The sequence below is a fragment of the Prunus persica genome, chromosome G7, assembly GCF_000346465.2.
Source record: "Prunus persica cultivar Lovell chromosome G7, Prunus_persica_NCBIv2, whole genome shotgun sequence".
Taxonomy (NCBI): domain Eukaryota; kingdom Viridiplantae; phylum Streptophyta; class Magnoliopsida; order Rosales; family Rosaceae; genus Prunus; species Prunus persica.
The window spans coordinates 2,293,390-2,318,979 of NC_034015.1; the positions used below are offsets into that span (position 1 = coordinate 2,293,390).

General features: G+C 39.7%; 3 protein-coding genes across 3 annotated transcripts; 1 reads left to right on the top strand and 2 right to left on the bottom strand.

The window, feature by feature from the left end:
- Positions 3,268–7,299, top strand: LOC18771673 (beta-glucuronosyltransferase GlcAT14A). The gene is made up of 4 exons (XM_007202115.2): positions 3,268–4,796; positions 4,910–4,985; positions 5,084–5,199; positions 6,279–7,299. Exons 1-4 carry the CDS (start codon positions 4,295–4,297, stop codon positions 6,797–6,799), a joined length of 1,215 nt encoding a protein of 404 aa, XP_007202177.1. The 5' UTR covers positions 3,268–4,294; the 3' UTR covers positions 6,800–7,299.
- LOC18770355 (protein QUIRKY) lies at positions 7,674–11,444 on the bottom strand. Its single transcript, XM_007204604.2, has one exon. It carries the CDS (start codon positions 11,143–11,145, stop codon positions 8,122–8,124), a length of 3,024 nt encoding a protein of 1,007 aa, XP_007204666.1. The 5' UTR covers positions 11,146–11,444; the 3' UTR covers positions 7,674–8,121.
- On the bottom strand, positions 22,682–25,210 carry LOC109950222. Its single transcript, XM_020568307.1, has one exon. It carries the CDS (start codon positions 25,208–25,210, stop codon positions 22,682–22,684), a length of 2,529 nt encoding a protein of 842 aa, XP_020423896.1.

Here is a 25,590-nt window from a genome sequence, read left to right on the forward strand (position 1 = left end):
GAAGAATATGTATATACTTCGTGTTGAAGAATATGTATATACTTTGTTTTGAATGTTTTATGAATTATGTAAAGAAGAGACAATGTCGTGAATTCAATGCTACATGATTTTAGACATATAAAAATAAAATTAACAATGAAAATGTCTATTATAAAGTCAGATCCAAATAGTTGTAGTCACAAAAAAATTTGAACAAGAACACCCCTCAAACAAAAATAATAATAATAAATTAATAACTGATGTGAAATTTTTATTTGAAGTAGTTTAGAAGGTAGTATTATAATTAAATGGTGTGAAATTTATATTAAATGTTTCAGTAGTATTGTAATAAAAGAAACAAAGGCTCAAGTTTATAAACTTGTGGGCATCAATAAGACGTCAATTTTAGGCCCAAGTGTATGATTTTGTTTTGGAGATCTAAAAGGAGTCTATCCATTATGATTGGTTTTTCATTAATAAAAAAAATTGATTATATATTTTTTTGGATTCCATGGCCCAAAAACTATAATAAAATTGATTATAAATTTTTTGGTCGACTACAAATTACTCAATGTTCGACAATTATGTTCCATTTATATTAAATAAGTTGAATAATAGATTTAGTAATAGAGGTGTCAAATGGGTCAGGTCAGCCTATTACTGCTTTGGTTTGTGCTCAGGTCGGGCCAAGCTTGCTTATTTATGAAAATAATTAAGTGCCTGTTTGGCATTACTTATTTGGGGTGATAAGTGATTTTTTTTTTTTTTAAAAGGGAAGCCCAACCGGTTTGGTAAACTATGAGAAAATCACTTATTGTTAGAAATTGCTGTGAGAGAAAGATATAAAGGAAAGCAACTAATGAGGTGCTTTCATTTTCTAATTTTGCAGGAATCAGTTTCGAAGAGAAGCTGGATTTAATGATTATGCTACAATCATTTGCTGATTATGTGGGAATCAATACCAACAACAAATTTAACAAAAAGTTTACCAAACACCAAATTGCTTTCTCTCACAGCAAAGTTGACAGCGATTATTTTCACAGCACAACAATGTCAAACTGTCCCTAAATTCTATTTGAGCCTGCAGCCCTAGCCCATATGAGCTTAGGCTTGGCTCTGGTTGGGACACTAAATGGTCCAACATGGGCCCAAGCCAAGCCTAACTTATGTATTTTTTTATTTTTTATTTTGTAGTTTTTTTATAATTTTTTTTCAATATTTTTTTTTTATAAACAAGCATGTATATACTAACAAGATTTCTTATTTGTTAGAAAAAGAAGCCAATTCTAGATTATTGTTCATGTTGAAAAAAATTGAAACTTGAAGAACAAAATCATAATTTTATTTATAAAGAAAGCATTGATTTTTAAAATCTATCATTAGAAAAAATAATGGACTTAAATTGAAGATATAAATATAATAATATTGTACTTTTTTTCTCTTTAAAAATAATAATAATATAATAAATGGGTTTCAGGCAGGGTCAACCGTTGGGCCGAGTTAACTCATCCAGAGTAACCTATACGTGTTGGGCCATGCTGAGCTTCACTTTAATCAGGCTCGTGGCGGCCATCCAGATTTATACTCAAAGTTGTCTTCAATGGTTGAGGGAGAGTCAGACGGCGAAGGGAGGGCTAGACAGCCACATTAAATTGATTTGAACCGTGAGACTCAGCTGCATCAACTTGTTAGAGCCAGCTAATGACGAGGATTAAGAAGAAATCAAGGTCTATCAATTTCACCTGCAAAGAAGAAGCTGGTACAAAGTTGAAGCGTTTCTTTACCAAACTTGCAAAGTCAAAAGCCAAAGATTCTATAAATAAAAGCAAAAGATATGTTCCAAAGGACAACGAATCTCTCTCAAGAATAAACAACTTATTTGAACAACCTTCAAATACTCTCGACTCAGACACCTTGTAAAAATGTCTCACAGCAGACCAAAGCCAAGACTTGAATCAAATCCTCTTCTACTCTTTGGGTTCCCAATTGACAACTCCTAATTGGAATTCTCTTCTTTTTCCAAAATATAATCTGTCTAATTCCTAGTTCACAACTCTTGATTGGAATTACTTTGATATTGTTTGTAATCTTAATGACCATCTCTAGCTTATCTAAAATCAAATTCATATCTACATGCCTTTTTGGGCATTGCAGATATTGCTGACAACCCCGATCGAACACATTGTATTAGCTCGAGTAGATTGCAGTAGTGTCCGAGAAGAGTTGTTTATGTCTGATAGGGTCCCCCTAGCGTTATTAGAATTTCGATTGTTGTTAAGTGCATTTAGGTTCATACGAATTTGTATTTGCTTTCCTATAACGATACTACATCCATTAGATACTTTTTGTCTTTGAACTTGTATTGTACTTTTTGTCTGATATTAGTTTCAAGTTTTTATTTCTTCCAAGTTTTATTTCATAATAAGTGAAATGTTGAAGTCCTTTTAATCGGGGCATAGAAAAGAACCTATCCAAGCCAGATTCCCCATTTGGAGTACAATAACTTTGGTTAGAGGTTGAGATCAACGCCAGCATTGAGCCCATCCTAAGGGCTCAATCAATCATTTCTTAACCAACAAGCAACTCATAGCAGCCAAAATACAGCCTATAAGAAAATTGGGGCATCAAAGTGTTCACCAAAAAGCCCACATACACCCTTACTATGTGTATTGGTGTTGCAACAATCTTTGACACCAAATACAACTGCAGAAAACCTCTGACTATGCCTATTGGTATTGGTAAGGTACAAAATTGTGTATTTTTAGGTTAAAATACTAGGCTATATAGGTTTATTTATTTCCCCAAACCTTCACTGGCTACAGCCCATTAAGTTCCACCAGTGCCTATATGGGTGTCCCTCAAATAAGCTTATTTTGTTAAAGTTTTTAGAGTGTTTGCTGGTATTCTAGCTGATTTAGCAGAGAAAGGAGTAAGAGAAAATAGAAGGAGAGGAATATGTAAAACTGCTCTGCTTACTCTCTAAGTCAGAGAGCAAGGATATGTATATTCTGTTTTTTCTTTCTATTCCATCACGCACACACACACAGTACATGACCGTTAGCCTTAGCTGGATGCACACACATAATATTGCATCTCAACCTTACACCTGTCAATTTCTAAGACAAAGTGAATACACTATGAAATACTAGGCTAATTAACACTGAGCTCAAATTAGCTCAATGCTTATACACTAACATATTTGAGAGATCTCTCAACTAAAACTCTTTGTATATATATAGTTCACATATTTAATTTTACCTCCAACATTGTGTTCACTAATTTTCTTTTTCTTTTTTTTAGAAGAGAAATTCCATTAATTTTCATAACAGTATAGAAGAACCTGCATATATGAACGTAGCCTCATTAAAACATTCTCAGGGAAAACCACAATGGAGAAAACCCTGAGATAGGAAAAAGAGTGCCACACATGTATTAGACTAAAAAAGAGTTAAAAGAACAAAGACCAAATGAAATAATACATAGCCCAACTGCAAGCGCAGCAAGGAACATCCCACCACAACGTAATACTGTCAAAGAAAAAATCATATGCTGGCATAGTTCTTTGTACATCGTCGAACAAACGTGTCGTGAGCGTCAGAAACACGAAACGCACCACACCCCCAAAAAAGACAAAACAAAGCCCAATTACAAGCCCAGTAAAGAGCACAACTACTGGCCTTCAACCTGCCCTTGTGATTAAATGCGCTTGCACTAACTCCTGGTCTTGGGTTTGAAGGTTGGTATCACATTCTCTAAAAAACCCAAAAAGCATCCCACCACAATATAATTCTATCAAAGAAAACCACCTATGCACCCATAATTCTTTACACAGTGGGAATAATGTGTCATGAGCGTCATAGAAGAGCCGACAGAAACACCAACTACCAACTACCATCTCCTTTGGTTCTTAATCCAGACCCCTAAGTTAGGGGGAATTTTTGGTTTTAAAAAAAAAAAAAAAATAGATGTTGGAATTTTATGAAGTCCCCTCTTTTATAAAGGGAACGAAGGCAACACATCACCAGAACACTAATTAAAGCTCTCCTCTCACCCAACGAATAGACTGACTGACACATCTGCATCGCCTTCTCTTCAAAGCAAGGAACCCAACAAAAGTCCCAAAGATCTAAATCCCACACACTTCCCAATCTCCTCCAACCTCTTCATTAATTTATCTTCCAACCTTAGCTTATATTTAGCAATCTCTTCTTAATCATTTTAATTACCTCCTTCCTTACAATATTACACAAATCTCTCTCTCTCTCTCTCTCCCCAAATTTCTTCTTTTTAATGTTCTCAATCAAAATTTTCAGGAATGGGTATCAAAGCATTTGCGCTATCTTTCATGCTAATTTCAATTATTTTCTCTTTTGTATACATTCCAGCTAGATTAACAATACCCATCCACAATGTCAGGCCTATAATAAATTACTTCAACTTACCCAAATCCAGCAACACCACCACCAAGCCATATCCAGTCACATTTTCCTATCTAATATCAGCATCCAAGGGTGATGCTCTGAAGCTCAAGCGCTTGCTCTATGCCCTCTACCATCCTGGAAATTACTATCTGATTCACATGGACTATGCAGCCCCAGAGGCTGAGCACAGGGACATTGCTGACTTTGTGGCTGGAGATCCAGTTTTTGGGCAAGTGGGTAATGTTTGGGTGCTGGGAAAATCCAACTTGGTCACATATAGAGGGCCCACAATGCTGGCTACCACTCTTCATGCATTGGCTCTGCTCTTGAGGACTTGCAAATGGGATTGGTTTATCAATCTCAGTGCTTCTGATTATCCTCTAATCACTCAAGATGGTATGGTGAGTGCTGTTTTTTTGTTTTTTTTGTTTTTGGTGGGTTTTTCTTTCTTAATCTCTTGCATTAATAATTTATACTTGTTTTCTTATGAATTTTTGTTTTTTGTTCAGATCTGATGCATTCATTTTCTGATTTGCCAAGAGATCTCAATTTCATACAGCACAGTAGTCGCTTGGGGTGGAAGCTGTAAGTTATTTTCTCCTTCATTTATCCCGTAATATACAAGCGATATTGAGGAAGGGGATTCGAAACTCGGTTTTAAAAAAAACTAAGAAATTTTGCAGGAATAAAAGAGGGAAGCCAGTGATAATAGACCCAGGACTCTACAGCCTGAATAAATCAGAATTGTGGTGGGCTATTAAACAGAGGGAGCTCCCAACAGCTTTCAAGCTGTACACAGGTTCAACTTCAACCTCCAAATCTTCTGTGCTTGTTTTATTTGCTCTAGAATTTTGGGGTTAATGGCACTGTAGTAGCAGCATGTGAACTTCTGAACAAAACACACGCATCCAAACGTGCACTAGGACATGGAACACGTACACGTCTTGTGGTCTTGATTTATTTACTTTTGTGTTCCTCTTTTTCTTTTTCTTTTTCTTTTCTTTTTTTCAAACTGCAAGTTTAGCTACTGTAGAAAAATATGCCTTATAAATAAAACTAATATAAGGTATTTTTTTAAGGTAAGCAAAAAACATGTACTAAATGTAACATGACTATATTACCGTAGTATTCTATAATCACTTCACGTCGAGGGATATAATAATTAGATTTTGGATTAGTTTAAACGTCAGATTTTTCAAACTAAATGACCAAATTCGCCGTACTAAATGAGCATCATTTTTTCTATTTCTGATTTAATATAAGGTAAAGTGGTAAGGCAAGAAAGAAGAAAAATCATCCTAGAATATATATATATATATATATATATATAAAAGGTCAAGTGTCACCTTACGTACTTAGCTGGAAAGTCAACTACTTCATCTAAGATCAAATTAATTGAGTCCATCACAAGATGAAACTGACCACTCCACCTACCTATCGTTGGCGGCACCAAACTAATTAGAAACATCCTAATCGAACACACACACACAAAATAAATAATATTTTTTAAAAAAAAAAATTTGGACACGGATTGCCTCTTCCTTTGAAGGGGGATATTCCTTCTTTTGGCGAATCATGGTTTAACATGTATACAAAAATAATTCATCGAAAATATAAAATGAAAATTTTATACACGTTTGTCAAACTGTGATTTACACAAATAATTCATCGTTATACATATTACATAACGAGTAATGTTAAAATCACCACATTTAGTCACTGGATATGTCACCATATGATGTGTGAGTGTATGTATAAAATAAAATTTAAAGTGAAGCCAGATTTGAATAAATCTCTGTGTGTCATTTGTTGAATAAAATTTGATGTATCCTTGGCCGTACTCATATATTCATAAATCTCTCTTTGCTTTCACTCCAGGTTCAGCGTGGACAATTCTCTCAAGATCTTTTGCCGAATATTGCATAGTGGGGTGGGACAATTTGCCAAGGACTCTCCTCCTCTACTACACCAACTTTGTGTCCTCACCTGAAGGCTACTTCCAGACAGTCATATGCAACTCCCAAGACTACAAGAACACCACTGTCAACCATGACCTCCACTACATTACATGGGACACGCCTCCAAAGCAACATCCCAGGTCTCTAGGACTCAGAGATTTTCCAAGAATGATTCTAAGTAACCGTCCTTTTGCTCGAAAGTTCAAGAAAAATGTACCTGTTCTTAACAAAATCGATCGCGAAGTTCTTAAACGACACCGTGGACAGTTTTCTTATGGGGGATGGTGTTCTGGGAGTAGAGGGCAGACGCAGAAGATGTGTTCAGGTTTGCAGGGTGAAAACTATGGTGGGTTAAGGCCCGGACCGGGGGCTAAGAGGTTGAAATCTTTGTTAAAAAAACTCCTCTCCACAAGGAAGTTTCAGAAGCAACAATGCAAATGATTCTTTTAGTAAAAACTGAATAAATATCGCATGCTTATGTGTTGTCCATGATTTTTTTAGAATTTGGGGTTTCTATATATCTAGGATGATATATAGCTAATTAGCTAGTGTTGTTCTTCAATTTTTTTTTTTTTTTTTATGGGAATGGTAACAATTAAATCATTTGTATCACTTGCTATGAAATCCTCATAGTAGCCAACGAGGGTTGGTTTGGTTGAGTTGGTAAGGATCGTTCTCTACGCTATCAAGATTTAGGTTTGAGTCCTACTGTCGAGAATCCCTTTTGGTGGGTAATATGTAAAAATAAAAAAGAGGGCTAAGACCCTCTATGTAAGTCCTTAAAGAGGCCTTGATATGCCCTGGGTAACCTCCCCTCTCTCTAAACTTTTTTTCACCAAAAAGGAAAAAAATCATCGTAGTGTAATATCTAGAGCCCCGTTAAATAGTACAGATAATGGCAATGTGTTCGAACATTACTCCTTATTGTAACATTACTCCTTATTGTTTGAAAGTCTGTATAACTTTTAATATTTTTTGTTATGGGCTTAGGTTTAAAGTGTTCACTTCTTAATCATAAGAATGATCTATAAATGAAAGTATACACTTTATAACATGAGACTGATAACATTACATGGTCACATCAAAAGCAATATAAGTAGACAAGGTTTCTGAAAGTACATTTAAATAAGGAACATACCTACATTCCCATGACCAGCTAGCCTTGTAGTGGATTAGGTATGGTGTTGTCCAAGTATGCTTGTCGAAAGCCTTTTTTAAATCAATTAATTGGTTCTTTTACTAAAAGCGGTACACACTGATCATTCTTATTTTAAAAGAGAAACTCATATACAATGCGAATAGCAAAACAATATTATTCTCGTTACAAGAAAGTTATTTTTTTTTTCTAATGTAGACCGTTGTCTAGGTTACTACATCATCTATTTAAAAAGTTTTAGGGGGCCTCTGCATATTGTATACGAGCATATGAGTGCACTTCTGACATGGAGAGATGGAGGAGGCTGATTTATATAACGGTCACCTTCCTCATATGTCTATATTTGAATTTATGTTGTGCCGCCCACTCAGATCTGTAAACACAACGTCAATTTGATATAGCCTTTATTGGGTGCGTCACGCGTGATCCCATACACATACACAACAACTAATAAAACAATATCCATTTCAACTTATCCATAAATAAATAAATAAATAAATAAATACGTCATCATCAGCTAGCTAGTTGACTAGAGTTACTACGTATTACTTCACCACCACCAAGAGAGTGCAACAAAATTAAGTACCCACAAGCATCATCACATCACCTACATAATCTGGTCAGAGAGAGACGGAAGTCGCCGGAAAAAGTTGACCGGAACAGACGGCATGTCGTCGTGGAACCTTGGGTGGCGCAAGCAATAGAACCCTGACACCAACACAAAAGCCTTGAAAGGCACCACGTAAAACACCAAAGACGCCACCAAACAAAACACCACAAATATGCCCGTTGCTCTTGGGTCCCTCCAATTAAAAAGCGCCTCCAACCGCTCCCCTTGCGCTGCCACGTCACCTAACAGAGTCTGGGCCCTACCTCCTAATGCCCGCAGCCGATCGTATCGGATGCGTATTACATCCGACGGTCGCGTGGACGGGAACCCATCAAGTTCCTCGTCCAGCTCATCCGGGCTCACCGCATCAACGTAAGAGATCCTTGGGTCCATATTGGGCGGGGCCCTCTGCCTATATCGACATCGCAGCAATAGGATCAAGAAGGCGTACATGAATATGGTGGGGAACACCAGATGCGGACATAGCACAACTGCCACGAGCAGCACGTGCACCAAAACAGTGGTGGGTGGATGCTGCCAGGTGCGGATTCCGTCGAGCCAACGGGCAAACATAGCCCCACGTGACAGGCAGCCCACCACGCGAAACCAATTGGCCTTGCTTCTCCTCATGCTCCACACGTGCGTGTCGGAGTCCAACATGAACTGAACCACCTCTTGCCCCAACGGCGGCTCCGACCTAGCGAGTCGAGCCGTAACGATTCGCATGGCCGTGTGCCTCAGGATGTCTTGTTGCGCAGGGCCCAGCGGGCGGACGTAGTGCATTCTGGGAAGTATTGGGCTGGTGTACGCTTGGATCAAATTAAGCCAAGATGAGCAAGAGAATCGGACGGCTATCTCAATCTCTCCCATTTTCTTGGCCCCACCAGGAAGCAACACCGTAAGGGAATATGAGCTTTTGTACACCCGATTCGTATCGAGAGTGGACAACCGCACGCGGATCTTCCCGATCCGAATATCTTTCTCGGGTTTTCCAGCTTCGTCGCGCTTGTACCTTCCGTTGTCGAAGACTCCTATAGTGAGGACCGTACAAGGATCGTATACGTCCCATGTGTACTGCTCGTTCCAGCGTGGATTAAATCGGTCGAGAATGGTTCGGGTCCGGACCCACTTTGGTCCGTATTTGGCAACCACGTAAGTATCGGTTGTCCCACGCACACCGTTTTTGGTCTTCACCGGAAGCAAATTTGTGGCCCCGCGAATACCAACTTCGAGCAACCCAATAGGAGGCTTGGCTAGCTGCTTAGCCGCGGCTCTAACATCACTGGTCACGTGCGCCGCCTCATCCAGCACGTGATACCCACCTTCCAAACAAACTCGCAAATGTATTCGTCCGGCATACGGACGGCTCTCATCGCCAATCAGATTGAGCCACCTGGACTTTGGTTCAGCCCTATCATCGCTCCTCCTCTCAACGCTGGGCACGTGGAGCTTCGCATGGCCCACAGACTGAGAATTGGTCACGTCTTCCACGGTTAGAACCAAAAACGGCTCGAACGGCTCAGCTGCTACAAAAACCAAGTCTTCGTTCCAAGTGGGGTTGGCGGAGCTTGATGACGTGGAGCCCACGGAGGTCCTACTGGTCTTGAAAAGCTGAGCGCCAAGTTGAGCTTTGACATAAAGTTCTGGGCTCCGAACCTTGAGCTTGGGTTCGGATCCCGAAGCTAGCTGGAGATCCTGGGTTTGGATGACCGTTAGTCTCAAATACCAAAGCTTGGGAGACAAATAGACCTTGGCTCGGGTCTCGGGTATCAACCCACCCGAATCCGACTGCCACGCCTCCTGAAACGCCTCGTCCGCCTGCGTTCCTATCCACACGGCGAGCATGACGTCATTCCCAGCCTCCTTCTCCGACTCCAGAGTGTACCATTGCGGAGCCAAGGGGCTGTCTGGCGGAACTCGCTTAGGCACCTCCTGCAAGTCAAACGACACCGTTCCGAGAGAAGTCTCTGTTCTGGTAGGAGGCTCGTTTTCCTTCTTCTCCTCCGCTTCTGCCCACACCGAAACTTCCAGAGAGGTCGAGTTTAAGCCTTCCTTGTCGAAGGCGAAGACCTGGTCCCACTCTTTGTCGCTTGGCTGGGTCTTGGTCTTGATGCTGTGCGTTCCGATCACGAGCTTGGCGTAAACCGGTTCGGCAGTAGAGCCGCCATTGCCCCTCTTAGCTTTCACAACTCGTACGTAAAGAAACGGCATCCGGTCCACCAGATCGTATGCGCTCAGGCTCCGGTCCCGGGCCAATGGCTGAAGAAGCTCAACCTCGTTGATGCCGCCATTTGCCTCCACGTGCTTTTCTTTCTCCACTTGTTTTGACTTCTCCGAACCGTATGCGATTGGCGGATTCTCAACCTCCGGGGGCGGGGCTGAAGCCTCCTCCGTTTTCGGTTTACTGTCTTCCGGTGACTTGGGCTTCTCCTCTGATTTCGCCTCCTCCTCTTTAGGCTTTTCTTCTGTTTTAGCCTCCACTTTTTTAGTTTCCTCTGCTTTCGCCGCGGCCTCGGGGTTTTGATCTTCCGCTTTCGGATTCTCCAGCGGCTTCTCCTGTTCCGCCTGCGGGAGAGCAGTCTCCTGCTTCACCTCCGCCGCCGCGGGAGGGTCCTCGTCGATGTAATATATTTTCAATCCGATTTCCCCCTTGATCTGAGAAAACACGCTGCGCTTCTCCAACGGGAAATAAACCAAGGCCTCGGCCCCAGTTTTGGCAAAGGTGTTTCCGGGGATCTTGACTTTGCCGAGAAAAGTGTTGCGCTTTCCTGTCTTCTTGTCGTTGTAGAGATTGATTTCGAGGATCTCGGAGGCCATGGAGTCGTTGTCGTGGACGAGAAACTCAAGCTTCTCGTCCCACTCGGGATTGAGATCTCTCTGCTTGGTCTTGGTCCGCCTCCTCTGCCCGTCGAAGTCGACGATGGCGTAGGCGCTGGCCGTTCCCTGGCCGTCTTTCGGCATTAAGTTCTTGGCGTTGCACACTTCCACGATCAGCTTGCGGTGATCAGAGTTTTCAGCCATTTTCGGATTCTGATAAAAGCTTTGAGAGAGAGAGAGAGAGAGAGAGAGAGAGAGAGAAGAGAAATGGTTTAAGTGAGTCGAGTGGTTGAATAGTGTAGTGTTATGAAAAAGAAGAGGGACCAGCAGAGGGGGTTTAAAAAGAGGGGAGGGGGAGCGTTGACACGTCAGCAACGACACCTAAGACAAAGGTGGCTACGTGGATGAATCTTGGAGAGTGAATTGTTTGGATGGATTTGGGAGTGGAAGGGGGGGCAAGAGTAGCGTGGGTTGGCCTGAGAGAGCTGAGCACCGTGCCTGGTGCTGAGTTTCTAGTGTGGGTAATTGTAATTAGTATCTTCATAGTTTAAACCAAGACACAGTTTTCTCTTCATTTTGCAAATCTGCTATTTTATTCACCCTCATTTTAAGCTTAAATTGACAATAAAACCCTTATATGTAGAGATATTCGTCTAATTCTTTATGACTAAGTCGGTTATTTTGTATTTATTACTCGTCTTATAAATAAATTATATTGTTGCTTTTTCCTCAAAAGTTTTAACACATTATAGTAAATAAAAGTATTATTACTTTTACTATCCCTAATTACTTTGGAGTGGTAATAATATGAATAATTGTGAATGGGAATGGAAGCAGCGACGTCGTGCGAAAGCTAAGGATTTCACAACTTTACAAAGGCTGTCAATCTTGAATTGAAGTAGTTACAGTGGGTCAATTTTACTTTTTGGGTCAATTACCTCAGGGAATGTATAATTTAATGTCTGCACTTGTCAACAGTAAAAGCTCACCAAGAAAAACCAAACTTTGTTTCTCTCACACACCACAAAATGGTTGGTTGTACGCAGAAAAAAGGAAAAATAAATAATCACGCCAAAATGGTCGGTTCTACAACGGCTTTATTTCCCTCAATCTTGCATTTTCTTTTTCTTTTGCCGCTCCAAGATATTGCTTTATAGATTTTAAATTTTTTCCTATTGAGACGAGTAATAATATAATAAACTCACACACACTACATGAATGTTAAGACTCGAATTCAAGACTTTGTCCGAGAAAACAATTACTCTAAACCACTACACTAATGAATCATTTACTATAGTTTTTAAACTCAAATATGTTTAATTCAGTATAGAAAAATACTAGATTGTTTAATGATTAATTTGTCGAAAAAAGATTAAAAGTACATGGTTTATTGCCTAATTTTTTTATTTTATTTTTTTTATGTGTGCTGCATTCCAAGTTTCCAACGGTTGCATGTTTTAACCATATGTGCAAAGGGGATCGATGCGAATTAAAATAAAAACAACATTTATTAGGCGAAAGTGGTAATTAAATTAAGCAAAAGATTCCAAGCATCTGAAAATGGAAGGGAAATAAAAGTGTCATAAGATTAAGTTCATTTAGATTATTTCCCCTTTTTATTTAAGAGGACACTTGCAGCCTTCTGCAAAAATGAACGTTGCTTTGTTCTTGTGCTTCATAATATACTTCTGCTGAGTCAGTGTTGAAATGATCATTTTTATTAAATGAATAAATAAAGTACAAGTGGAAAAAAAATAAAAAGGTGGCTGTCTGCGTGGAAATCTTGTTAAAAGTGAATAATAAAAATAATAATTTATCATAAAAAGATCATTAAATAACTTTTGCTGAGTCAGCATGAAAAGATTATTAAATTACTTGCTCCAAAGTGTAGCATGTTGTAATTTATTAGCACTTGATCGTGGGGAAAATCTAAGATGCATAAACGGACTGACAAAAATATTCACTAAATAATAATCTCTAGAGGGGAAATCTGTGTTTATCAAAATAGTTTTTTTAATTCAACTTTCTGCATGAAGAGAACAAACATCATAGAGTCGTTGACGAATATTTCTTACGAACATAGAACACAGAGCGTATGAACTCTTTTGGGCTAGATTAGAAGATGAAATTGGATTCACAATTCTAGTTAGGTGTTTTGAAATCTAAAATAAACTTGGATACTGGGGCGGCCCTGGGGTGGCGCAAGTGGCGCCACCGCACAGGGTCCCTGATTCTTAAGGACCCTTGAAAAAAAATTTCTTTATATTATATATATTAATATTATAGGAACTGTATATATAGTATAGCGTGCTAAACATTTGCACAAGGGCGTGTTTGGTGGAGTTGGCTCCAGCGTTTCTCCATTTCTCCTCTAAGAAACGTACTTTTTTCATTCAAAACAAAACAAACAAAAAACTTCATGGCTTCTTCTTTCTTTTAAACTTTAATTTTTTGGTAAGTAATCATCAATCTTTTTTTCAATCCTTTGACAATTTTAGTTATTCTTTCAATTTCAGGAATCTCAACACCAAAAAGAGAAAACCCTAATTCCTATATTCATAAAGAGCACTCAAAATCAAGTAGTCATATTCAAATTTCAGGAATTTGTGCAACTACTCTTTAATTTGTGATTGCCAATTTTTTTTTTCCTATTAAACACAAATTGCTTATTGGAGGCAGCAAGAGACCTTGTAGGGGCACAATGAGCTTATTTTTGTACCAAACATTTAAATTTTTATGAATTTAATTTCTGATTGTCATTACATAATTATTCATGACTTTTAGTTATAAAAAAATTGTTTATGGCATTAAGTTATGGCAAATTTTTATTTATAGTATTTTTATATTAGATTATGTGAAGCCCCAATTTAAGTTCGCACAGGACCCTCAAAATCTCAGGGACGGCCCTGCTTGGATAAGAGCACTTCCACCCATTTGTCGTGGTAAAAGGTAAGGGCAGTTAGTGTTCATGCAAATAGCGACTGCTTTAGCAATTTTTTTGATGCATTCCCACTCATTGCCATGGCAACTCAAGGGCAACCATTATTCACATGAGATATGATGAGAGGAATTTGTATGGAGTTTTGGTATGAGAAGTGAAGAATATGGCTAGTTATTTATAGAAAAAAAAATTTTGATTTGGTTTTTTTTTTTGGGGGTATTTAAATTGGTTGCTGACGTCACAATGACGTCTACGTGAGATCAGCTTACCTAGGTAGTAGCCCAAGTAAGTCTTGCCTTTGGGCTTGTCCAGGCTGGTGGAGCCCAATGCCTGCCCTAACAAGCCTTTGCAGCTAGAAATGAAATTGGGAGCCTAGAGAGCCTTTTGCCCGAACTAGCCTCTCCTGCTGGAGGTGCTCTAAGGGGCTATAGCCCAATGGACAATTGGGAAAAAGACAAAGACCATGTACAAATTTTAATAAACTCCCCCTATTCCCACAAATATTAGCCCATCCCTTCCTGCAAAATTAAAAGCATAGTTCAACTTATATAAGCAAATAAAATGAATATATATTTTATTATAGAAATGAGCAAGATCAAGATCTCATGAATCCAAAGAAAGTTCCTCATGTAGTGTATACCTTATTTTCTCTTGGATTGAAAATGAGGTCATTCTTGCTTGCCTTATTTTATCTAAATAATCATGTTTATTTTTTATCTTTTCGATTTGTGTGGTTTAGTTTTAAACGTAAATTAAATATACAAATTGAACTTAAATTTCAATTGAATCCAGGATTACCGTGCATAGCAACAAGACTAAAGATTATTAGAATAATAGTACGCCGAACTACTGGACTAAATGTCTCTGTGTAGTCAAAACCAAGCTCTTGGCTAAAGTCTTGAGCTACTAACCATGCCTTGTATCTAGATATAGTGCCATCAGAATTCCTTTTGATTTTGTAGATCTACTTACTGCCTACAATTTTAGTATTCAATGGAGGAGGAACAAGTTCCCATGTCCCTTGCATATGAAGAGTATATATTTCCTCTTTGTTTAGCCTTTTTATATTTGAGCATGTTGAAAGCTAAGTAAAATTTCCCGTTAATCTTTTAACCATTTACGGTTTTGAGATTAACTTTTTTTTATGTGAGCGTGCCACTGTTAGTAATTAAAACTCTAAAAAAATTTGAATAATTTTATATACTTGCGCCCCAAGTAATATACTTAAACGAACGATTGTGATTTTGGGTGGGGAAACCTCCTAAGAGAGTTCTTTTCTATATCTTAGACTAGTGAGGACTTCACAATTTATCTAGATAAAAATAGTAAGTAAAGCAAAATAAACGTATTTATGAAAGATGTAACAAACTAGTCCAAGCCTAACTGCCTGAAATACAAAGCACAAAATGAATTGCCAAGTCTAGATAAGTCTCAGATTGTTGTACTTTGACTTCTGCTTAAAAATACAATCCAAATGATGTTTTAAGGTTAGGCTGGACTGGATTTCTTTTAGCTAGACTGGATGTTTTTGCATTGGATTTGAACGTAAGCACCTTCAACTAATAGAGATGAGTTGAAAATTGATACCAATGTTGATCTGGTAGCTGTAGGCTAGCACCTATTATCATAGATTTTGAGTGATCTGGTAGCTTTGTAGACAATTTTAAGACATTAAGGTGTCTTTATAAATTTGTTGAGGTTTTCATGTGATGGAAAAACATGACTTCTGCTTGTTTTATCTAATTTGCTGAACCAAATTTGTAAGATAAATTAATCTCTTTTTGAATTCTATTCGATTTACCTTGCCTATTTTGCTAAAGAAATCTTGTTTTCTCCTTAACATTCTGAGCTTTTCCTTGAGCTAGATCGCTTCTTGAGGAAGATTGCTTGCTTGCTTTTGGTAGTTGCAAGATCGTGAGATTCTTGATCAATTTGAGCTAAGGGGAATGCTAGCAACCTTCTCTCTTTGACCTTCTCTCTTCTCTTCATGACATGTGTCACTTATCTTTCATTTAAATTAATGTTTTTAATTACATAAAAAATATTAATTGTGTTTCCATATTTGTCCTTGATAAACCAGTTTAATTCTCTTGTTTCTTTTATTGTCATGGAAAACACAAAATTCTTAAAGATAAAACAAAAATCAGACCAAAAAAAAAAGGATGGAAATATGAAATTTTAAATAAATTAAATTAAATTAAAGTTCTGAACGCAGAAACAAAAAGAAGTAATTGAACGCCGAAAGTGAACAACCACCAAAGCTCCACACCCAACCTAGTCTTCCACCCCACCTCGGCGGCAGCAAACCCTCTCCTCCTTGCCGTCAGCAAAGCCTCCTTTCCTCTCTCTCTCTCTCTCTCTCTCTCTCTCTCTCTCTCTCTCTCTCTCTCTCTCTCTCTGTTCCACACCAGATCTGGATCTCTCTCATATAACCATATGACCCAAAATATGTAATTGGAGGTAGAAAGCACGTATCAGATTTCCTTCGATTTGGTACAGTTTGGCGTTTTGGCAAACACATGTGTAAACACGAATTTCCTGCGACAAATGAGACAAGAACACATGTACAAAATAATATTGTATTAATGAAATTTAGAGTTACAATCTCTGTATTGAATCCTCTGATTTGATCTCCAAAGTGTGTAAAGAAAATATGTGTTTGATACAAGGGTCGTAGAGACTTGATCTTGATCAAACGGGTAGCATGAAGCTTGTTTAGTGTTTGGAATTTTTCTACGGTGAAGGAACCGGCACGTATTTGTTGTGCTTGGTGGCTCTTCCAAAGTAGGGTGAAGAATGCAGAGAGTTTTCTGTTTCTTCTGAGTGCTAGGTTTTTTCTGACCCCTTCTTTCGTCTTGAGGCCTCCTATTTATAGGCTCTTGTAGGATGCTTGACCTAAATAACTTTCCCTATTTAAAATCTTGTTTTGTGGGATTTTGATTTGATTTAAATCAATTCCCATAATCTAGCAATTTAACCAGATTGTCTTCAATTGATTGACCTGATTAATATTTGATTTAAATCAAAGTCAACCACAGAAGATTCTTTTCTTTAATCTTGTCTTCATCTTGAACCGTTTGATGCACTCCGTTGGATGTCGCCATGTGTTATTTTTTGATAACTAATCAGATTTTGATGAGTCACACGCCACGTGGACGAATTACGGGGCTCACGATTTAATCCACCGAACCCTAATTATTTTCTTGTCCAATAGAATTTATTGCACCAAAATTTCTTTGTCTACAAATTGCCCTCACTTCATGATGCATTGTAGACATGTGCTTTGTCACATGTAGGAGGTACAGCTTGAAGTGTTACTTCTTCATGTCTTTCCAATAATTTGGATTGCTTCCAACGTGGAGCTTTGAAAGTTACTCTTTTTTTTTTTTGGAGAATAATATGAAACTTAATAATATCCAATGAACCCTATTTCCAACGTTGGCTTTTTATTTCCCACGTTGGTTTCCCCCCCCCTTTTTTTTTTTTTGGGTTGATATTATTAAGCTTAATAATATATAATATTGGTAAGATCTTGTGAAGCAAGATACAAAATCCAATATTTTCCTAAACTAGGAACAAGAAACCCTAGCACCATTAGGAGCTTTGATGGCTTTTGGCTTCTTTAAATTGCGCTGTACACATGGGTATTTAGATTAACTAAATAGATCAACAAGAACTTCTCTTGTCAGCAAGAAGGTCCACGAATCTGAGGCTCGCACCATTTTGAATTTTCAATAACCAATGTGGTGAGACTTGGCATTTTTGATTCATCTCTCATATATGTATGTGCTTGCTTGCGGCTGTTTGGAGGAAAAGAAGAAACCTGACGTTTCTTTTCTTTTTTGTTTTGTGTGTTTTTTTTATTTGCACAGCCACAAGAATTCGCCTCTTGGTCTATGAAGAAACTAGTTGGTAAGATTGAAACCATTCTTTGCTTCATCCTGTTCTTGCATCAGCTCTTTTTTTTTCTTTTTTTTTTTGGTTGTTGTGGAAGCAAGATTGGAAGGTGGAAGGGTTGGCCTGCATGTGTTGAGCTTGAAGTTGAGGTAGGGAGGCGCTGAGCTCGAAGGGAGGCATGGGGGCGTCAGGCTTAGTGAGGTGGCCCTGAGCTATGGTTGGAAGGCGCTGGGCCTTGTGTGTGAAGCAGGCTTGTGCTAGGAGAGGAAGGGCTGGGTCTTGGTGTGACGTGGCACATGCCTGGGCTAGTGCTGGAGGCAGGCGCGACATGGGCTCGAAAGGTGGCGCTGGGCCTTGTGCTGGAGCTGGAGGCGCTGGCCTTGGTGTGCGATATAGGCTCGAGCTAGGAGAGGAGCTGGGCCTTGGTGTGCGACGTGGGCTGCGCAGGAAGAGAAGCTGGGCTGCATGCTGGTTGGAGCTGGCGTTGGGCTTGCGCTGAAGCATCTGCTGGGCCTTCATCCTGGCTGGGTTGGAAAAGTGGGCATACTGGGCTGGCCCCAATTCAGCTCTTTTTTTTTTGCTGCTACACATCTATTACTCTTTCAATTTTTTATTTTTTTAAAATGTATTTTATATGATGATATTTATACATATATATATATATATATATTTTACAATAGGTACTTTGAAAGAAAGTGAAGAACGTGGCCATCCTATACCGTTTGGGTTTGATCCATCTCTCCGACTTGGTGATAACCCGCTCAAACGCTTAGGCTTTACGTAAGTGGAGGACGAGTGAAGAACGTAGACGTCCTATACCGCTTGGGTTTAATCCATCTCTCCGACTTGGTGATAACCCGCTCAAGCGCTTAGGCTTTACGTAAGTGGAGGACGAGTGAAGAACGTAGACATCCTATACCGCTTGGGTTTGATCCATCTCTCCGACTTGGTGATAACCCGCTCAAGTGCTGAGGCTTTACGTAAGTGGAGGACGAGTGAAGAACGTAGACGCCCTATACTGCTTGGATTTGATCCATCTCTCCGACTTGGTGATAACCCGCTCAAGCGCTTAGGCTTTACGTAGGGGAAGACAAGTGAAGATTGTTTCTCGAGACATTCCACCTTTACCCCGCTCTTCAAACTTGTACAAGTAAGCTCCTTTTTTTTTGTTTTTTTTTTTGTTTTTTTTGTTTTTTTTTTGTTTTTTATTTTTTGTTTTTATTTTTTGTTTTTGTTTTTGTTTTTTTGTTTTTGTTTTGTTTTGTTTTGTTTTTTTTAATGTATGAAGTCACTAGCCTGATACTGAATATTGTTTCATGTTGCTCATCTTATACAGATGGCCTTCTTCAAGTGTTTCAAGAAAGGCACCGTTACTATTCTTGAGGAAGAAAGTGATAGCTGGGACGAAGGTACCACATTGCTTGTAGGTGCGCCTCTCCTAGCTTCGGAAGTATCTAAGGTGGACAATTATCTTCATATTCCGTCTTGGTCTCAAGAGGTGTTTTGTCAACTTAGCAGCTTCAAAAAATCCAAATCTACAGATAGGGACCTTCACTCCATTGTTTTACAGTTAAAGTCCTCGCATCATACAGAGATTGATTCATTAGGGGTGTTCGAACTTCTTAGCGATCAAATCCATAATGGGGCAGTGAATTGAGGTTCTGTTCTTCCGATGGCTGGTGAATCTACATTTACCGAGTATTACTGGGAATGGCTTGAAGATTTGCTAAGTAGAAATACCCAGGTTCTTAAGAGCGTCGGTCTATATAATGCAGTGTTTGCCTCATTATTTAGCTATGATCGACACGCTCCAGTCATTCGAGCCTTCTGCGAGTACTGATGTCCTGCGACAAATACTCTTCATACATCGCAAGGAGAAATGTCTATTTCCCTTTGGGATCTTCATGAAATCGGCAGTCTCCCTATTACAGGTTGATTTTATGATGAGGTTATTCCAACCACTAAGAGTCTCAACAGGAAGGACCATAAAGGCGTGTCTTATATCCCACATATTTGTCGCTACTTGTTCTTAGCGTACCACAAAATTTTACGAGACTCCAAAGGAAAATCTGGAGTGAGAATGACTGCTTGGATAAAGTACTGGTATCGAGGGTCATTCAGGTATAAAAAGTCTTTAAGGAAAACTGTACGGAACAAGTCACAAAAGCCAAAGGAAGACTCTGATCCATCTGGTATCATTGCGGCGGCACTGAAACTCACTGAGGAAGAGGAAGGGGTTTTTGAAGATTTGGGTATAGCTGATGAAGACATGGATAGGTCCTACTTGGCTGCATTCCTTGCTTGCTGGTTGTGCAAATTTGTATTTCCCAAAGACGACGTAACTTTGATCAGACCAGGGGTTTTCAAATTTGCCAGTCGAATGGCGCACGGTGTATCATTTAGCCTAGCAGTTCCAGTATTGGCCAGCATTTACAAGGGGCTGAATGATATTTCTAGTGCAGATGATTCAGGAAATTGCACAACTGTTCTACCTTTCCATTATGTGTATAGGTGGTTGGGTGAATACTTCGACACATATTTTACATCATCTTCTGAGAAGTCCCTTCCCATCATGGCAAGGTTCTCAGGAAGACTTTCGGCGAAATTTTATGACAATTCGACAGCTCGAGCTTTGTTCCGGACTTGTGGTAAAGTGAAAATGAGTCGTCTAGCAAGAGTGTTTTCAGAATGCAAACAACTGACTGATGAAGATCATATTTCTAAAGAAGACTTTGAGTATTTGATATGTCTTCGTTCGGGATTCGTTTCTCTACAACAGGAAAACTACCGAGTCATCCAATCTTATAGCCCGCACCGGTTCAGTAGACAATTTTGTTATGTACAACATGTGCCAGGAGAACTTAAAGATGACGTCCGGAATGGGACTGTGCTATCAGTGTACTCACATTGAAAATCATGCTTGAAGATTGGCAGTGCATCTACAATAACCCTACCTACTAAGGACAATATTCGAGAGTTTGAGATTACATCCGATTATGTTATTTGGTGGTCGAAGGTGCATCACTTTGAATCGACGAAATCAAAGACAATCTCAACTGTAGGCAAATCGTCGTCACTTTCTCAGCCGAAATCTCTTAAGTCTCATGGCAATGAAGTTTTAGTTCATGATAAACTCACTCGTGGTAGAGCGCTCCGAGTTCACCCAGAAGTTGAAGGTAGTTCTACTACTCGCGCACCTCGAGTTCAACACCCACCTCCAGTTGATGTTCCTCCAACTCGAGTCCCTAATGATAAAGGAGAAACAGAAAGCGTAGCAGATTCTCAAGAAGATTTCATTCCCCTCGGTCGACGAATTCGCAATTTGAAGCGAGGGCATATAAGTAGCAATGAAGACAGTGAAGTCAACTTTAGGCATAAGAAGACAAGCGTCGGACCTCTCTATTGTGATTTGGACGCGGCATACCCACTTGATGACATATTTTTTTGTGATGTGCCCGCTGTTTCACAATCGGTTCTAATGAATGAGGTATGTATTTTATTTCGCCTTGAGCTTCCTCTTTTCTATACATATATATATTAATTAATTAATTAATTATATATTTTAGGGAGAAGTAGTGCATCATGTCCCTACTGTGTCTGAGCTTGTACCATTTAATCATTTGCCTGTCGAAGAGGAAGATGATGCTTTGTGCCCGATAAGTGATTCAGGTGTTAGCCTAAGAGGTACAATGCCAATCTTTATCACGCTCCGTATTTAGAAATTTTTGATTCTACTTGCTTAACCATTACTCGTAGGTCAATGTAGGTTTGCTTGCACAACAACATTTATTAAAGCCGGCTAATTATGCATCCACTTCTGAAATGTCATGTGGGGAGCCCAAATTAGGTGTTGCAGACAAAACCCTTCACAAAGTAATCTCCGTTTTAGGAAACCAAGTAAAAAGCATAATCTTGAAGGCTTCATTGGAAAGGCTTCCCTCATTCAAAGATGAGCTTAGCAAGTTGATGACTACTCTTGACAATGTAGGGGCGAAAGTCTCATCTTTACAAGCTATGATCGATGCACTTATGGTGACTGCAGTTGACTATCATTCTGCACACTCTACTTACTCCCAAAAGCTATCTCCCAAGGCTCAGAGCGATCGTTTAGCCGCAGTTGACTCTTCACTTTCTATTGCCTTGGCTCTGCAACAAGCTGAAGAAGTTCATCAGTCTTCTATACTTCTGTCTATTCAATCTGCCAATACGCGTATGGAGGAGTTGAAGAGGGAACAAGAACAATTGGAGTTAAGATTGCTTCAACTAAACGGATCACTTTTAGAGAGTGATGCACAACTTTCTTATCATCATGGTGAAGTCACCCGCTTGAGAGAGGATAAGACTGCGGTTGAAGGAGCTCCTGTACTATCAGCTGCAGATGCCGATACTTTAGATACATTACGAGTTTCCTTTAAGAGACCGCGTAACGGCTTCAAGGATTTGTCTTGGGAATAGCAAATTCTGTTGTTGTAAACTCTCTTTGCTTTATTATATTTCTCTTTGAACTTGTCAAAGTGTTGATGCTTACTAATTAACTTTCATGATGAAATAAAAGCATTTTCTTATTTCATCATTTTTTTGAATGGTTCGGATTGATGGAAGAAACCCTTTGTTTTTATTTTGATGTGACTGAACTTGGAATTATTTGTCCAAGCTGCCTACATACCCTCGATGAAAAGGGATCAAGTCATCATGTAGTTCAAGGGAATTTTTTTTTTGTGTCCTAACTTTTGCTTGAACCGCCCTTTTGGGTTTTCAGTTCAATGGACTTTCTTGTGCTCCAATTTTTTGCTTAAACCGCCCTTTCGGGTTTTCAATCCAACGAGCCACTTCTTTTCTTTTTTTTTTTGGCGGGTGCCGTACGCAATTTAGGCTCATGCGGGCCAGGAGCTGGCAGTCACTTCATGCATAGTATCGTTTCAAGAATTTTTCGTTGATAGGGCGAATTCTTAAACCATCCTCCGCTACAATCTTGTAAACGCCACTTGTGTATACTTCTTGTACTACGTAGGGCCCATCCCATTTCGAAGTAAACTTGCTTTCGGTTTTGTGTGTTGTGATGATAGGTCTACGTAATGCGAGGACGAGATCTCCCACCTGAAAAGATCTGGGGTGTACTTTCTTGTTAAAAGCATTTGAAAGCCGAGCTTGATAACACTCTAAGCGTTTTTGCGCTTCGAGTCTCTTTTCATCTAGTGCTTCTAACTCTTGGGGACGTAACTTCGCATTCTCTTCATCAGTCAATCCCTCTTGTATGGCCATCCTCAATGATTGAAGTTGACTTTCTAGAGGCAAGACTGCTTCCACGCCATACACGAGTGAGTATGGTGTAGCCTGAGTAGGCGTCCGGTATGTCGTCCGATAAGCCCACAATGCTTCATTTATCATTTCATGCCAATCTTTCTTGGTTCTTCCAACAACTTTCTTTAACAGGCTGCGAAGAGTTTTGTTGAACGCTTCCACAAGATCGTTGGCTGGGGCATTGTACATTGAAGAGTTGCTTTGTTTGAAACCAAAGTCTCCACACAATTTATTCATCAACCGATTCGAGAATGGCTTTCCATTATCTGTGATGATGTAGCGTGGCACACCATACCGATTAATGATGTTTACCTTGATGAAGCTCACTACATTTTCTTTCTTCACTTCCTTTAGAGGCACAACTTCCGCCCATTTTGAGAAGTAGTCTGTGGCTGCAAGGATGTAAGAATGACCGTCGAAAGATTTAGGTGCTATTGGTCCCACCACATCAAGACCCCACGCATCAAATGGCCATGAAGTAATTGTAGGATGTAGCGGCTCCGGCAGTTGGTGGATAAAGTTGGCATGGAATTGACATACTTGGCATTTCTTCACATAATCCATGCAATCCTTGACCATAATCGGCCAATAATAGCCCATCCTTTTTATTTGGAAATGTAGCTTTGGCCCTGATTGATGTGCTCCACAAATTCCTGAGTGAGCCTCCTCCATTGCTTTGAATGCATCTTCTTCGTCCAAGCATCTTAGAAATACGCCTTCAAATGAACGACGGTAGAGAATTTCTTTGTAATAAATGAATCGAGGTGCCCGACGTCGTACCTCTGATCGATGTCTTGAATCATCTGGCAGTTTTCTATGCTCAAGATAATCAATTAAAGGTTGTCTCCAGTCGTCAACGTCAATGGACAGTACCGAGATAACGTTGACTCCTTCTTGCGATGTCCCAAGCGTTAATGGAACTACCCAACGTTGGCAAACTGGAAGATTTATTGCTTCATCTTTTGTCAATGCCAATGTAGCGGCAAGGTTGGCTAAGACATCTGCCATTTGGTTATCTTTTCTTGGCACATGCTCCAGCGTCACAAAATCAAACCTTTCTAGTAATTGCGTGGCTAATTGGTGGTATGGAATTAGATCATCCTTTCTAACTTCGTAGTGAGTCAACATTTGGTTGATCACTAACATGGAGTCACCATATACTTCTAGGCTCGATATCTTCATCTCGATGGCCATTTGTAAGCCCATGATCAAAGCTTGGTATTCTGCAACGTTGTTCGAGCAAAGTTCACTTAAGGAGAATGAATAGGGCAATACGTGTCTCTCGGGTGATACGAAGACTACGCCAGCCCTCGCCCCGTCTTTACGAGCCGATCCATCAAAGAACATCATCCAAGCAGGAGAAACGTCAGCGAAGAAGACTTGTTGGTCGGGTAAGTCATCTGAAATTTCCCAGTCTGCTGGAATTGGATGATTGGCTAGGAAGTCTGCAACAGCTTGCCCTTTAACCGCCTTTGCTGTAGTGTAGATGATTTCATACTGATTGAGAAGTAACGCCCACTTGGCCAAACGCCCCGTCAAAACTGGTTTTGACATAACGTACCTCACCGGGTCAGCTCGTGCAATTAGATGGACCTTGAATGCTTGCATGTAGTGCCTTAACTTTTGGATAGCAAAAACAAGTGCACGACACGTCTTTTCTATAGGCGTGTAGTTTAGTTCGGGACCAGTAAGCGTTCGGCTTAGATAGTAGAGTGCTTGCTCTTTGTGTGACTCATTCTTTTGGGCTAAAAGGGCTCCAATTGACCTTTCTTGAGCCGCAATATACAATTTGAGTTGTTTGCCAGGAATAGGAGCTCCTAACAGTGGTGAACTCGATAGGTACTTCTTTATGCTTTCAAAGGCATTGTGACAAGCTTCATCCCAAACAAATGGAACATCCTTTTTCATAATGCGACTGAATGGCTGACACCTCCCTGCTAAGTTTGAGATGAAGCGCTGAATAAACGCGAGGCGTCCTTGTAAACTTTTCAACTCACGTAAATTTCTTGGCTCTGGCATATCTCGGATGGCTTTAATCTTAGTCTGATCTACTTCGATGCCTCGATGTTTAACGATAAAACCAAGGAATTTACCTGACATGACGCTGAAAGCACACTTCAAAGGGTTCATCTTGAGTTGGTACTTCCGCAATATGTTAAACACCGTTCTCAAATCTTTCAAGTGATCTTATCTTCTTTTTGACTTGATCACCAAGTCATCAACGTAGCACTCGACATTCTTGTGAAGCATGTCACCAAAGATCTTTGCATTGCATGTTGATAGGTTGCACTGCATTTTTGAGGCCAAATGGCATCACTTTGTAACAGTAAATTCCTTTTGGAATGCGGAAGGCTGTGAGTTTTTCGTCCTCTGGCGACATTCTTATTTGATTGTATCCAGATGAACCATCCATGAAAGATAATGCTTCATGACCTGTGGTTGCATCGACCATGAGCTCAATTATGGGCAATGAAAAGTCATCCTTTGGGCAAGCCTCGTTTAAGTCTCGG

Excerpts from the sequence above, each read along its gene's own strand:
- LOC109950222 (XM_020568307.1), bottom strand. The coding sequence starts at position 25,210 with ATGAACCCTTTGAAGTGTGCTTTCAGCGTCATGTCAGGTAAATTCCTT.
- LOC18770355 (XM_007204604.2), bottom strand. The coding sequence starts at position 11,145 with ATGGCTGAAAACTCTGATCACCGCAAGCTGATCGTGGAAGTGTGCAAC.
- LOC18771673 (XM_007202115.2), top strand. The coding sequence starts at position 4,295 with ATGGGTATCAAAGCATTTGCGCTATCTTTCATGCTAATTTCAATTATT. Across the intron at positions 4,797-4,909 it reads TCCTCTAATCACTCAAGATG|ATCTGATGCATTCATTTTCT; the intron begins GTATGGTGAGTG and ends TTTTTTGTTCAG. Across the intron at positions 4,986-5,083 it reads AGTCGCTTGGGGTGGAAGCT|GAATAAAAGAGGGAAGCCAG; the intron begins GTAAGTTATTTT and ends GAAATTTTGCAG.